Source organism: Telopea speciosissima, chromosome 9, assembly GCF_018873765.1.
Source record: "Telopea speciosissima isolate NSW1024214 ecotype Mountain lineage chromosome 9, Tspe_v1, whole genome shotgun sequence".
Taxonomy (NCBI): Eukaryota; Viridiplantae; Streptophyta; class Magnoliopsida; order Proteales; family Proteaceae; genus Telopea; species Telopea speciosissima.
In genome coordinates, this window is record NC_057924.1 from 50,404,088 (window position 1) to 50,419,755 (window position 15,668).

The 15,668-nt window shown below is 39.9% G+C and overlaps 1 protein-coding gene across 1 annotated transcript; it reads left to right on the plus strand.

Moving 5' to 3' along the window:
* The first annotated feature begins 650 nt into the window (after positions 1 to 650).
* Positions 651 to 8,946, plus strand: LOC122639686 (auxin response factor 6-like). The gene is given in 15 exon segments (XM_043832580.1): positions 651 to 1,399; positions 1,925 to 2,037; positions 2,887 to 2,985; positions 3,082 to 3,138; positions 3,235 to 3,390; positions 3,488 to 3,572; positions 3,740 to 3,830; positions 4,245 to 4,409; positions 4,495 to 4,617; positions 5,394 to 5,469; positions 5,593 to 5,740; positions 5,864 to 6,396; positions 6,398 to 7,129; positions 7,649 to 7,839; positions 8,494 to 8,946. Coding segments are annotated over 15 exon segments (2,811 nt in total). The 5' UTR covers positions 651 to 1,356; the 3' UTR covers positions 8,693 to 8,946.
* The last annotated feature ends 6,722 nt before the right edge of the window (positions 8,947 to 15,668 follow it).

The window sequence follows — 15,668 nt, forward strand, 5'->3', positions numbered from 1 at the left end:
GGTGTGGATTTTGGGGAGCAAATCATCAAAATTGCAAAAAAAAAAGTGAGAAACCAAACAGAGCCTCAATGGATTTAGGTCAAAGTTGACCAAACAAGCACCACGTACACTCCACTCTCCATACCATGCACTCAAATCAATGCTCACAGGAGTCACAGCTATCAGACAACTCATCGATGGGCCAGGCCTCGTAAAAAATACCAAATTCAAGGGTATTATCGTAAACCTAAAATATCCCTGTCTGAATAGGTACGTATATGTGCTTGCTATGCCGTGTATGAAATGTGTATGAGAGTGATTACGAAAAGTAGAGAAAATCAGAAAACTGTAAAACAAATTCTTTTAACGTTTTTTTCTCTCCGTATAAAAAGGGGCAGGAAAATAATGGCGGTTGTATTGATTGATTAGAGTAAGAGAGAGAGAGAGAGAGAGAGAGCAGACCCAGAACAGTAGGCAGTAGAGGTAGCTATTGGGAAAACCAAGCTAGAGAGAGAGAGGGAGAAAATCTCTGATTCTTCAGGCTTTCAGCTTTTGATAGTAAAGGTCTCTGCAAATTCGATTTGGAGACAGTCTATTTAATGGTGTGAACAGTTGTGGAGTAAATTCCTTGTAAGAAATTGAAGGTAGCTTTTTCTCTGTATTGGAGGTGTTGATCTGGAGTTATCTGGAATTTAAAGTTGAGTATTTGGTGTATTGAAAATTCAGGACTTCAGGTTAGGGTTTCTGCCCTGTTCTGTCTTTGTTTTATTCTGGAAAAAGGTGGGGTTTCTTGCTTGAAGTGGCTGAGATCTAGTGGTTACGTCGTTTTCTGCAGCTTGGTTTGCGTGTTCTGCTTGTTTTGTTGTGGGGGAAACCCTAGGAGGTCCGGTGTGAGCTCAGAATGTGTGGCTTCACTGGCTTGTGGAATTAGAGGTTTGAGTGATTGGTGATTGAAGTGAAGGGGTTTCGGTTGGTGACGATCTGGGTCGGATGGGGTTGAAAATAATAGCTTCTTGTTGTGGAACTGGTCTTGAATGAAGGTTTGGGGGTGGAGAGGGTGGTTTGATTTCAGTTGCGGATGAAGGTTTTGAAGCTAATATCTGATTTATCATTTAATATTTCTGTTGGATAGTTGAGGCTGTGTGTTGCTTGGAAGAAGACATTGAACTGCGCGGCTGATAGATTCAGGTCAATTATTTATGGGCTGTTTGTTGCTTGGAGTTGAGCAAGAGGTGAAGGGAAGGTAATGGTTGTTTTGCCGGAAAGGCCATCTTTTGGAGAAGGTTTTGCTTGTTTCTGAGGTTTAAAGCTTCAGTTTTGGGTATTGTGTGGGTCGTCTAGTAAACTTCTTCGTGAAAGTCATACTGAATCTCCAGAATGAGGCTCTCTTCTTCCGGTTTCACTCCTCAGGCACAAGAAGGTTAGTTTACATGCTATCGACTTTCAATGCTCAACTTCTTTCATGTAAATTTCCACCTGTATTGCCCTTAATGTTGGGGGGGGGGGGGGGGGTTGAAGGAGATAACTGATTTGTAGGATCTTGGACTCAGCTTTCTTCAGTGATTTCTGGGTTCGAACTATCTGTAGCTAACTAGCTGGATGATCTTTCTCCTCAAATACTCCCTTTAACCTGCTATTGTGTTAGCATATCTTTCTATACATTTGAAGACAGGATCCTGGAGTCAGCTTTGTTCAATGATATGGGGATTTCAACTGTCCGTAGCTAACTAGCTTAAATGTTATTTTTCTGAAATTTCCGCTTTCCTGCGGCCTTATTTGCATTTCTTCAATGTATTTGAAGAGAGAAAGCTGTGGTATGCATCCGTTGACAAAAGAGTAGAGAAGAACCTATGCTGGACTGGTCTTTAGTGTTTAGTGTCATGGGTCATTTGATGTACAGAACTCTGTTCTTTTCCTAATCTATGGTTGGTGGAACATGTTGCAGGGGAAAAGAGATGCCTGAATTCTGAATTATGGCATGCATGTGCGGGCCCTCTTGTTTCTCTTCCTGCGGTTGGGAGCCGTGTGGTCTACTTCCCTCAGGGTCACAGCGAGCAGGTCTGTCTACAGGAATTTGAATTTACTAAATGTGATATGCACTTAAGCGCAGCCTATCCCATTTAGTATGAGCAAGTAACATATGCTCCAGTTATTGCTTATATTACTGAAGGAATAAGGATTGTCACTTTCTTTCTGTGCTGCCATCTACTAGACTGAAGTATTTGTATCTGTTTTGCTGTTTAAAAAGAAAAGGTGAATTGTGTATGTTCTGTTTTGCCTAGTGATGTTCTTTTCCTATTATTGTTTTTGTATCCAGTCATGGCGAGTTATGGAGTCTGGTAAGATTGTTCATTGATCACTTATTCTGATTTTTTGTTTTGTATTTATTGACTAATGATCAAAATACTCCATTTGACTGCTGGCTACATCCACTCCGACATTTAGAGAAGCAACATTCTTAAGATTTCAGCTGCAATTTCACTACTTCTTTCTGTCTAAGGAGGACATGAATTTTTAACTGTGGAATATGAAAGTTTTGTAACTGTTTAGATTTTCTCTCAGATAAATCTTTCTCTTAATAGATCTTTTCTTGCTTTAGAATCTGTCTCCTGAATAGCAGAATGGATATTTTGAGTCTAGCCATTGTATTCTTCAGCCCTGATTTGTGTAAAGATATTCTTCTTACATCAGATCTTTTTTCCGTTTATGGTTTTGGCACATTTAAAAGGCTATTGTCCTCATATTGTCCATTTTTTTTTTAATTTATTTTTATTTATTTGGGAGCTGTTGGTGCTCTGTCATGAGTTTAGCTACCCAGGCTGGTGTTGAATATTTGTTGAACTTGCTATCTTTGCATCTGTTTTGAGTGATCGTCTAGACTGGAAATCCTTGATGTTTCCCATGCAGGTCGCTGCATCTACCAACAAAGAGGTGGATGCCCATATACCTAATTACCCAAACTTACCGCCACAGTTGATCTGTCAGCTTCACAATGTTACCATGCATGTAAGGTTCTGTTTTTTTTTTGGGTGGGGCTTATTATGTATGATTCTGAAAATTCTTACAGGTTGTTCCTAAGTCTTAAATTCTATCAAACTGCAGGCAGATGTAGAGACGGATGAAGTCTATGCTCAGATGACATTGCAACCATTGAGTCCAGTAATCTCATCACCCTGATTGCCATTCATAGATTTGCTTTCTTGTAATTTTGTAATTTTCTTGATGTTCCAACTCTTAAGTGTTTTTCTTCCCCAGCAAGATCAAAAAGACCCTTACCTACCTGCAGAGTTGGGTACCCCCAGTAAACAGCCAACCAACTATTTCTGTAAGACATTGACTGCAAGTGACACTAGTACTCATGGAGGATTCTCAGTGCCTCGCCGGGCAGCAGAAAAAGTCTTTCCTCCTTTAGTAAGTTAACCCTTCAGGCTGTTGTTTTCCATGTCTTGTATCCCTTGGGTCTAATCTCTAGAAGTGCGATATGTCTTTAATTTTTTTGTTTCTTCAGGACTTCACACAGCAGCCTCCAGCTCAAGAATTGATTGCAAGAGATCTTCATGACAATGATTGGAAATTCAGGCATATCTTTCGTGGTTAGTTTTCTACTATTTGGCTTGTGAAAAAAGTCTATTGTTTTATATGATATATGCAGTATGAGCTATTTCACTGCTTTGGTTTAGATGGTAGTTGAGCAACAATTCTCAATTTTTGGCCAGAGTCTTTTCTTCTTTGCATTGATGTTATCTATTTTTGATCGCAGGTCAGCCAAAGAGGCATCTTCTTACGACTGGATGGAGTGTGTTTGTAAGTGCCAAAAGACTTGTTGCTGGCGACTCCGTCCTTTTCATCTGGTATCAATAGCCAAGTTCCCAATTGCTTTCCATTGTTTCTTCTCACTAGTGATTACCTGAATCAAGATGAACGGTGGGTAGTAGGGGGCTCTGTCTGTGATGTGCATTTTATGCGGTTGCATGAATTTTGGTAAAATTGACTTAATTATATGACTTAAGAGTTATAAATCTGCTTCGACAGTCAAACAAGAGTTTCTATATATTACAGTGTGTTTCTGGCTTGAATTTTGAGCTAGATAGTCCCCCTGTGGGTAGCTGTTGAAGTGGTTGATTCTTCTCCATGCACATATGCCACTTGTGTGTAATATGCAAGGAGCAGAGCCGCTTCCCATCGGTCATAATCGATTCTATGATACATTTACTCTATGATATTTGATTTAGACTTCACTGCTCACTGTATTCTGCTTCCATCAGGAATGAGAAAAACCAGCTGCTTTTGGGAATCCGCCGTGCTAATCGACCACAAACTGTGATGCCTTCGTCTGTTCTTTCGAGTGACAGCATGCACATAGGGCTTCTTGCGGCAGCAGCTCATGCAGCTGCAACGAATAGTCGCTTCACTATATTTTACAACCCAAGGTAGAAGTCTTTTCAGGAAGAAAATTGAATTTTAAGTTCTAATTTTAATTTTTAGTTCTGCTCAGTTGTGTCATCTTGCTTTCAGGGCTAGTCCGTCAGAATTTGTCATACCACTGGCGAAGTACGTTAAAGCAGTCTATCATACCCGTGTTTCTGTTGGCATGCGCTTCCGGATGCTGTTTGAGACTGAAGAGTCAAGTGTGCGTCGGTAGGTCTAAGGCACCCTTTGTGAATGTCTATAGTAACATGCTGCTTAATCAATTTTGCATTGGGAAGATATGAGTGAACGTCTATAGTAACACACTCTGAATAATAAATTTTGCATTGGGGAGATAGGAACTTTTCAAATCAGCTCTAACTGTGGAGGGATTGTCATGGTTTGAAGTTGGAAACTTCATTTAAGTGTCACACCTTGGAAATCTGCTAGGCCCTTAATAACTGGTCATTTAGTTTAATGATTGTGGTCATCAGTTCGGTCACTTTCTTCTGAATAGAAGTGCTGAACTAACTACTCACTGAGTAGGAGAGTCCTTGAGGGTTTTAAGGAGTGTCAGTGAATGTATGAACTCACTGGTGAGAGGTTAGAATGTCTAATGCTGTTGTACATAGGGAGTTATTTTTGCTACCAGGTTGAACTTGGCACACGGGTGGGACAAAGAGAGGGGGTATCCATACCATTTGCATTTGCTCCCTGTATGGCTGTATATGGGTATATGCTGTCAAGAGACTGCTGGTACCATCCAATAGGCAGGATTTGATTTATTTCTACTGTTTATATCTTCTTCTGTTCATTTCTTTTGTTACTGGGGTACCACCCCCTTATAATTAGAAAATTTATGAAATGTTAGTTTAAATAATTCGAGTATATGCACTTTTTAATAAATGGATAGACCTATTGTTTATGGCCTTTTCTAGTCATTTGCTGGTTTCAATTCTGCTTGAACAGGCAGTAGGTACTGATCATCAAATTATGTTTGTTGCCAGGTATATGGGCACGATTACTGACATAAGTGACTTGGATACTGTTCGTTGGCCGAACTCACATTGGCGCTCAGTAAAGGTATATGGGGAACCTTTGGGTGATTTTTCTGATAATACTTTACTACGATTTTTTTCTGGATGTGCTCAAAAATCTAACTGAAGTTTTTTATTATTATTATTATTTTTGCTTCTATCAATGCAGGTTGGATGGGATGAATCCACTGCAGGGGAGAGGCAGCCGAGGGTTTCCTTGTGGGAGATTGAACCATTAACAACGTTCCCGATGTATCCATCACCATTCCCCCTCAGACTTAAGCGGCCATGGCCTCCAGGACTGCCCTCCCTCCATGGTAAGTTTGCTTATTTCTCTGTTTTAGGTTTGAAATGCAACTAAACTCTTTCTGTAACTGTACCAATTTCGACCCAACATTGTGTTCTTTGATTTGTCTTTTCTCCCCCTTCTGTTGTGATAGGCATCAAGGATGATGATTTGGGCATTAATTCTCCACTTCTGTGGCTCCGGGGTGATGGTGGAGATAGGGGGATTCAATCCCTAAATTTTCAGGGTATAGGGGTTACACCTTGGATGCAGCCAAGGCTAGATGCCTCCATGCTTGGCCTGCAACCTGATATGTACCAAGCAATGGCTGCTGCAGCGCTTCAGGAAATGAGAGCTGGGGATCCTTCTAAACTCGCATCTCCATCCCTTCTCCAATTCCAGCAACCTCAAAGTGTCCCAAACAGATCTCTAGTTCAGAGGCAGATGTTGCAACAACCTCAATCTCAGCATGCCTTCCTTCAGAGTGTTCAAGTAAATCAGGCTCAGGCTCAGGCTCAGGTTCAGGCTCAGGCTCAGGCACAGGCTCAGGCACATCTTATTCAGCAACAATTGCAGCATCGTCACACATTTAATGATCAACAGCAACCACAGCAGCCACAGCCTCAGCAACAGCAGCAGCAACAATTGCAGCATCGTCACACATTTAATGATCAACAGCAACCACAGCAGCCACAGCCTCAGCAACCAGCAGCAGCAGCAGCAACAATTGACTGATCCCCAGAACCCTAATGTTGTCTCTGCACTTTCTCAGCTTGTGTCATCATCTCATTCTCAATCTCCATCCCTACAGACCATCTCTTCTTTGTGCGAGCAGACAAACTTTTCAGATTCCAGTGGGATCCCTGTAACAACATCCAGTGTTTCTCCCCTCCACAGTCTTTTGGGTTCATTTTCCCATGATGAAACATCTCACCTGCTTAATCTGCCGAGAAGCAATGCTCTTATGTCCTCTGCTGTGTGGGTGCCAAAGCGAGTTGCAGTTGAACCTATTCTCTCTTCTGGAGAAACTAAATGTGCTCTGTCCCAGGTTGAACAGCTCTGCCCACTACCGCAAACTAGTGTTTCTCAAAATGCAGTCTCTTTGCCACCTTTCCCAGGTAGAGAATGTGCAGTAGACCAAGAGAACGGTACAGATCCCCAAAGCCATTTTCTTTTTGGGGTCAATATTGATTCCTCCTCTCTTCTAATGCAAAATGAAATGTCAAGTCTACGAGATGTTGGCAGTGAAAGTGATTCAATGACAGTGCCATTTGCTGCTTCTAATTTTATGAATGCTGCAAGCACTGATTTTCCGCGTAGTTCAGCTATGACAACTTCCAGTTGCTTAGATGACTCAAGTTTTCTACAGTCCCCGGAAAATGTGGGCCTAGTGAATCCTCCAACCAGAACCTTTGTTAAGGTGAGAGGACTTGTCTGTGTGTTTTGTAAGCATTCCTGTTGGCTCATCCATAAGATCTCTTACTCTTTCTGGGAATTAACATTATATTTACTTGCTGCACTTGCGAGGGTTTCACCACTTAACCTAGTATTTGTCAAATATCACTTGGATATTCTATTATACTATGTTCTTATGCTGTCCTTACTCTCTTCATCTCCTTTTGATGAGGGTTCCGAAACAATAGAATTTGGCTTTTATGTTCTGTTGGTTTCAAGGGCATACTTAGTTGGACCTGTGGGTTCAGATATGTTTGTTCCGAAACATCACTGTGATTGTGGCATGTGTGGAGATTTTAACTCATTTTCTTTACAATGGTAAAACACCAGCTGGTATTTCCTTTTTATTAATGTTTGTTGTTATCATTAGTTTTACTTTATTCTGTATTTTACGTACATGTTGGTTTCATTGTGACATGTGAGACATGGTTTTGTCTTTCATCTGCGATAACTTGTTGATCTGGATACTGTAATTTGTTGATAGGTTCACAAGTCAGGGTCATTCGGACGGTCGCTGGACATCACCAGGTTCAGTAGCTACCATGAACTACGAAGTGAACTTGCTCACATGTTTGGCCTTGAAGGCCAGTTGGAGGACCCTATGAGATCAGGCTGGCAGCTTGTATTTGTCGATCGGGAGAATGATGTTCTTCTCCTCGGTGATGATCCCTGGCAGTAAGTTCCGACCTTTCCAGATAGTATTGCTTTGTAGTAGTTTTAAGATACTAAAAGAGCCAATATTCCAAGGATTGACTGGTCCATTTCTGAATCAACTTGTGAAACTATTGTGTCTATTATTCGTGTTTGATTAAACAATTGAGCCGTATGTGAAGCAAACTACATATGTGATGTTTCTTGATGTCTGGCCTCTTTGGATAGGGATGTGCATTCACTTGTTTGGACATTCCGACCATGTTATTTAATTATCTGCAAACATGTAAATATGTAATGGGTAGAACCGATAGAATCAATTCATTGATGGTTGTGGTTGACATTGGTATTGCTATGAATTTTGAACTCTGGTAAATTTTTATTCCAATGTGTACTTACATCCATACGATGAATAATGAACCTCACACACATGAAACATAAGACCCTTTGAGTACCCACATATTAGATTCCTTCTTTTCTCTTGTTTTGAGCTGTTGATGCTGAGGTATTATTTGAATTTCTTTAGATTTATATATTGCTGCATGGTATGCAGGTGCTCTCTTTTCATCCGGGCATAATATAACCAGCTTATGTTTTAATTGTAGTAGCATTTTGTTATTCCTATGAAGTTTCTGGCACATGATTGACTTTTATGCATTTATGCTATTTCGCTTCCAGGGAGTTTGTGAACAATGTGTGGTGTATTAAGATACTCTCACCTCAGGAAGTGCAGCAGATGGGTCAACAGGGTAGGGAGCTTCTGAACTCGGTCCCAATCCAAAGGCTCTCTAGTAGCAGCTGTGACGATTATGTGAGCCGGCAGGATTCAAGAAACCTCAGCACTGGGATTACATCCGTGGGGTCTATTGACTACTGATGAACTCAGACAACAGTTTAGAAAGTGGTCTGCAAGTTTTATCAGTTTGTCATTGCCCCACATTCTGTACTATTAGCCCTCCTAAGCCTTCCCTGTGAACGGAGCAGGTTAGGAGTAAGTCCTCCTTGATGGTTACATATAAGCTACTTTCTGTAATTATTCCGTCGGATCAAACTTTCCACGTATAATACATTCAACACATATTGTAGTAACTGATGTTTATGAAGTTCAGCTATTTGTGTGGTTATCTTGCATTGTTTTGTGACCAAGATTTCTCATGAGAAAGAGGAAAGAAGGTTAAGGGATTGTTTAAGTTGTTTTCCTTGCATTTTGAAGCTTGTTGGTCAATGTCTTTCATTGTACTCTGTAATTTTTGCAAAAGCAAAATCAAATGCAAGTCTAAAGGGATGTTTTCATCATAAGATTCTTAGCCGTTCAAAGGAAAGAAGGATTTGTCAGCTACTCCAGATCTTAAACTAGAGATTCCTATGAAGTTAAAAAACAGGAGAGGTAAGAGGTCTTAGTGAAATGACAATAACCCTGTTTGTAACCTGGTAACTGAAAAAGGTTCTATGACATGACATCGAAAGGTGTTTTTGGTGCTTCTAGTCTCAAGTGGACCAACTAAACCATGGCCGCACAGTTTCTCTCCTAACCTTAATCTCTCCAGAAGGATGCTGTGTGGTGGTTGATTCTTTTTGTAAGTTGTATCGTGAGGTGCAAATGGTATCAAATTGTTGGCCGACAAAAAATGTTCATGGGTCTCATCGCTCTGTTATTCTTCAATCAAGTGATTTATTTTAGGTATCTAGGTTCAATCATGAATAAAAAAGGTAAAATAGAAGATCATGTTGTTTATAGAATTAAGATAAGATGGTTGAAATGGAGGGGTGCGTTAGGAGCGTTGTGTGATTGGTATATTTCTTTAAATCTTAAAAAGAAAAATTTAAAGGATAGTCATACGATCAACTATGATATATGGTGTAGAATGTTGGACACTTTAAGAAATATCAAATAGATAGACTTAAGTGTAGTAGAGAGAGCCAGAGATGATGTTGAGATTGATGTGTGGCAAAACTAAGGTAAGGAATGACCATATTAGAGTTGATTTGGAAGTAATTCCGATGTAAGATAAGCTATGAGAAAATCGTTTGAGGTGGCATGACCATGTATAATGGAGGCTTTGGAATGTGTCAATATGGAGGAATAATTTGATTTAGATTGAAGAGTTAGGATTAAGCCTAAATAACCATAAGCTAAGTGGTGAGGAAAAACATGCATATCCTTTAGGACTTCGAATACAGAATACAGTTGATAGGAAAGCAAGAATTTATATAGCCGACCTCATTTAATTGTACTAAGGCTGTGTTGTTGTTGCAGGAATGCTTTACTTTCATATATATAATTGTGTCATCTTCTTCTCTTTGGAATGAAATGCTTTGGTGCAAATGATTGTTCCGTGTTAGTTTGGTCTTGGGGAGAATTGACAGAACCCCCAACTATTGTTCTTGATGTTACGTTTCAAACTCTTCGGTTTTGACGCGTCAGTCACATGTCTAATTTAATTACTACTAGTGTATTTCTCTTAGATACTGTCCCCTCAAAGGCGTTGATATGATCTAGTACATTTTTGCAAAGTCGTAAATACAAGGAATTTAATACGGTTTGGTATGGATGGATACATCCATCCGAAAGAATCAGAAAAATTTTCATTATATCATAAAAATGCTCTACACTACTCTCTATCTCACAATGTGATCTTTTTTGCTTTTATCTAGGGTTTTTCCACAAAGACGATATATACATAACCTTAAAATACCTAATCCACACACAAATCTAAATTTACCCATATAAATATATAATGAATAAAAAACTCGATCCAAACATGTACAAATTCAATAATAGTTAATAGGGAAAGAGATCTCTACTTGATCGCTGGTCTCTACACAAGTGTCTGCATCAATAGGGAAGCACGGTTGGGTATATATCCAAGGGGCAGGGATGTCATCTCACGGGCCCTGTGAAAAGGCATAGAAAACACCACCAAGTAGAGATCTTTTTCCTTTAGTATATAAACCATTATGGAATACATTTGGCATTGATCTTTGCCGCTATGTCGGTCGGACTTGGGCTTGCCGACCAACTTGTAGAGGCTGGTTTTGGGTGTGAGTTTGTGTGGCCTTGATGCCTTTGTGGGTGTGGTTACATGGTGGAGGACTGGAGGATGTGACAGGTTCAGATATTGAAGATGAATTAGGTCTTTAGGGGATTGGATGGTGACAGCACAAGCTAGCTATTGTCAACAATTTGAAAACAACAAAGCTGAATGCGTAGTTCATAAAGTTGGTTTTTTTTGTTTTTTTGGTGTCCTTGTGTTTCACACTTTCACCATGTGAGGGTGGCCCAACTACACCTTTTTCCAATAACATCAAATACCTTTCCCCTTCATACGCTGAAACTGAGCTGCTTCAGGTGGGTACTATTATTGTCTGACGGATGGGTCTTGTGGGTCAGCATGGCTGACTTCAATTTTACTTTTTTGTTTTGGAGAAAGTGAAGGTTCAACACCACCATCTAAGGGTTCATAAATCCTTATAGTTGGGCTCTATCCCCCCCCAAAACACCAAAAAAAATCCTTATAACTGGGGTGTCAATTCCAAGCTCGCATTGGTATGATCGATTTGTTCTGACCGGTGAAAGTTTGAAACTGGCCTGATGTGTTACGTAAATATATCGTATTAAGGCTTGGCATGATTGGTAAATATTTCGTTCATGGTGCAAGATGATGGATTGACGGACGCCTGATCGAGCTCGACATATTTAAGCCAAAAAGAAGAAGAAGCTTTATCTTTCTCACCAGCCCCCTCTCCATTGGCACGATGAATCTCTGCATTGTCACCTTGACAATGAGACCTCGGTGATTGATATCTTAATTAAACTGATTGATGAGGTGACTTGAATTGCAAATGTAGTCTACCAACCCATATCTCAGGTTCCACCTAGAAACCACACATCAATATGCACAACTTCGTTCATCTTTTTGATTAATTATTTTATGGGAAAAAGTTTTCTGTCCTACGTCAGCACTCCCATGAGTCTATCTTTCTCCTCTCAATGTGAAAAGACATCTCTGCCTTCTTATTTTAAGGAGGAGAGAGATAGACACATGGGAATGTTGGCGTAGGCCACACTCCCGTACAGAAAACTGCTTCCCTTAGTTTATATATTTACCTATGTGTGCTATGGAATAGAGAAGTATTGATTGTTATCTTTTAAAAATATTTTAAGGAGAACGTTTTCATACACGGTAGTATAAACCGTGCATGCGAGAGGGTGGGAGTTTTAAGGCATTAATTAAGGGGTGGAGATTTGAAAAAGATCCTATCAATCCGGGCAGCCGTGCAGCCGTGTGCAGCACTTGAGAGAGGGTGCTGCGCATTGATCGCCTTACCCCTGCCCAGTGCCTTGCCCGAGCAGGGGTAAGGCGGTCAATGCGCAGCGCCTCACCCAGGTGCTGCACACGGCTGCATGCTGCCCGGATTGATAGGAGCCGAGTCCATGGAAATTTATGACTTCTCCAACTCTTTGTGAGATACCCTCTCACATACACGGCTTACACAACCGTATATGAAAACTTTCCCCATATTTTAAAGAAGCATAATTAAAATAGGATTGAGTTCTCTGTCCCGGAGCATGGCTTACCTCAACATTCCTTGGATCTATCTCTCTACTCCCAGCAAGGGATAGAGATGTCATTTCATAGAGGAGGGGAGAGATAGACACATGGTTATATGGTTCGATTTGGTCTGGTGCAAGATTTTTATAAGTAAAAATAAAACTAAACTGTTTAGTAATTGTTTCAACGGTTTCAATTTTAAATGACTTTAAACGATTTTTATTTTTTATTCAAATTACTTCTTTTTCTTTTAAATTTTATTAAATAGATGTAAACATAACATTAAATTGGTTCTTGTTATATATATTTTTTTAATAATTGTAAAGTTACATATAGTTGTATATATTTTAGTGAGATTTGTTTATTCTAACCATGAATGACTTAACTTACTATGTATATATATTAATCGATTTAAATCATCAACCAAACACTCAATTTTGAAACTAAAACCGAATCATTTGTTAGGTTTCATGATTTTGGTGTAAACAGTTCGGTTCGATTTGATTTTGACACCCTTAGATATACGGAGACGCTATCGTAAGCCGTGCTCTTGGATAGAGAACATTATCCCAATTAAAATTTAGAAGAAGGTTCCCACGACATCAGTGTGAGGAATTTTTCAGGTACATCAATGGCAATGCGAAGAATGTTATCATCTATGCGGAACCAAAATAAAACGAGAGAGAGAGCGACAGAGGACTCTGATATCGTGGGAAAATTTTTCCCTTAAAATATATATAGGGAAGGGTTTTATGAACCTACAACATTTCTTACACATTCTCACATGGTGATTTTTTTATTTATCTTTATATGAAAAAAATAATAATACAGAGTAAATTACATGCACCTCCCCTTGTGTTTGAACCATTAACAAAAAAAACTCCAATTGCTTGAACAGTTAGTGAGGTGTTAGTTTTACAATATAAAAGACATATTTACCCTTATTATATCATGAACTAAAAATGATAAAATTTAATATCATTTTTACCCTTGTTACATCCTCCCTCCAAACCGAAAATCCCAAAATCGATTTTCAAATAGGGTGCCAACGGTTAGGTTAGGATTTTGCTACACACGATCTCTGGTGAAGGTGAAGAAGATTGTACTTTTTGACGGACCTCCCCTTGTCTAACAACTCTCCGGCGAAGGTTATTCTCCCTACCACCCCTCTTTCTATCTCTTTTTTTTTTAAATTCAAACATCCCCACCTGTGAATCCAGCAACTCATACACCCATGCCAACCCTGCGATTCTAGGGACTCACACACCCCCAGCTGCGATTCCAGATCTCCCCAGCCTTGTTTTACTATTTCTTTAGATTTATTTGTTCTTGAAAGATCTGTTACCTTTGAAACCACAACTGAACTCAACTAGACCTGGAGAACACCTTAACGCAGTGGAGCTTTCATAGGTCATCAGCTTCGCATATCGAAGATCGCCGGATTGGAGATGTGTAGCTTTCATAGGTTGTTAGCTTCACATTTTGAAGATCACTGGAGAGGATAGTGGAGCTCCTCCCTCGCAGATCGCCGAAGAGGACAGTGGAGGTTCACAGATCATCGGTTTGGAGATGTTAGAGCAGCAACATCGCCGGAGTGGAGAGTGGAGCTTTCTTAGGTCATCATTTTCTTCTCTCGAATATCGCCGGGTTGAGAGTGGAGCTCCTCCCTCGCAGATTGCCGGAGAGGACAGTGGAGATTCGCAGATCGTTGGTTTGGAGATGTTAAAGTAGCAGTAGAGCCGGAGTGGAGAGTGGAGCTTTTTTAGGTCGTCATTTTCTTCTCTCGAATATCGCTGGAGTTGAGAGTGGAGCTCCTCCCTTGCAGATCGTCGGAGAAGACATGGAGGTTCGCAGATTGTTGGCAAAGAAAGAGGTGATAGATGGAGGAAGATGAGGTTGGAACGATGGTTGAGGAGATGGGTTTGTACTATGTGACATAAGGGTAAAAGGGTCAATGTACATTATTGAAGGGTAATATGATCATTTATGAATGTTTAGCTTCAACTAACCGTTTCAACTTAATGGATAAGCTTACTTGTAAGCTCCACAATAGTCTAGGGGAGGTCCATATAAATGTTCAAACAATGGGTGTGTTCTGTTAATGGTTCAAACATGAGGGGAGGTGCATGTAATTTACTCATAAAAAAAAAATCACATGTGAGATGACCTAGAAAACCCCTTAGGCTCAGAAAACGTTATCGGATATATGAATGGGAGAAAGAATGCTACCTAATGCTGAAGCGTGGCGTGTACCTATGCCTCTGCACTAAGGCACATCTATGTGTGAAATGATTGATGCATCCCTTGGAAAGTCGAAATGGACCAGGATTTTGTTGTGCTTGTATTTTGCGCGTGATTGTGCTCAGGCGCAGCCACGCAGTTACGACAGTTAGCGTTCATTTTCGGTATATAAATACTATAAGTGAATGAAGTGATAAGAAGCTGAATCCTAGGGCCATAAACCTAAAACGTTGCTATTGCACGGGAATGAGTACACCACTTGGAAAAGTACAAAATGAATGAATAATGAAGAATTAAAGCACATACAATGCACTTAGATTTGGGGATATCTCATGTGGGCTCTATGATATGGACAACCATTGGGGATAGACCCACATTAGCTTCACCATATCTTGCTTGTAGAATATATCTTACCTAAATCCTAGACTACTATATATGTTACTTTTTTAAGTTTAGCTAGATTCATTGAATAATGGGTCATCTTCCCAATCTTTCCCAATCTTTATCTTATAGAGGAGAAGATCGAAATATATTAAGTCAAACCAAGAAAAAAAAAAATTAGTGTTCCATTAACTAGTCACTTGGAGGTAGTTTTAGCTCAAGAAATTGAATACTTTTATTAGAAAAACCTTGATAATTGTGGGATTTAGCTCAATTGGTTGATACAAGTCAGAGAGAGTTAGAGAGAGACCTTGATAATTGTGGAACTTAACTCAATTGGTTGATATAAGAGAGAGAGAGAGAGAGAGAGAGAGAGAGAGAGAGAGAGAGAGAGAGAGAGATACTCATGTTGAAAGAAAAAAAATAAAAAGTATGGTCCTTTCACAAGTTGGAGAGAGAGAGAGAGAGAGAGATTATGATCTTAATTATTATATGCGTAGGAGATATTTTAGTGGGCAACACCACTAATCCCACACACACCCTTACAAAAAAAACTAAATACATTGTTAGTGGATCAGGTTTCACTTGATTCTTTTGCCCACCTAGGGTAATCGTGGGCCCATTGGGGTCCACTTAGAGTTACTTGGAGAAGGGGCCACTTAAGGTCTCCTACTCGTA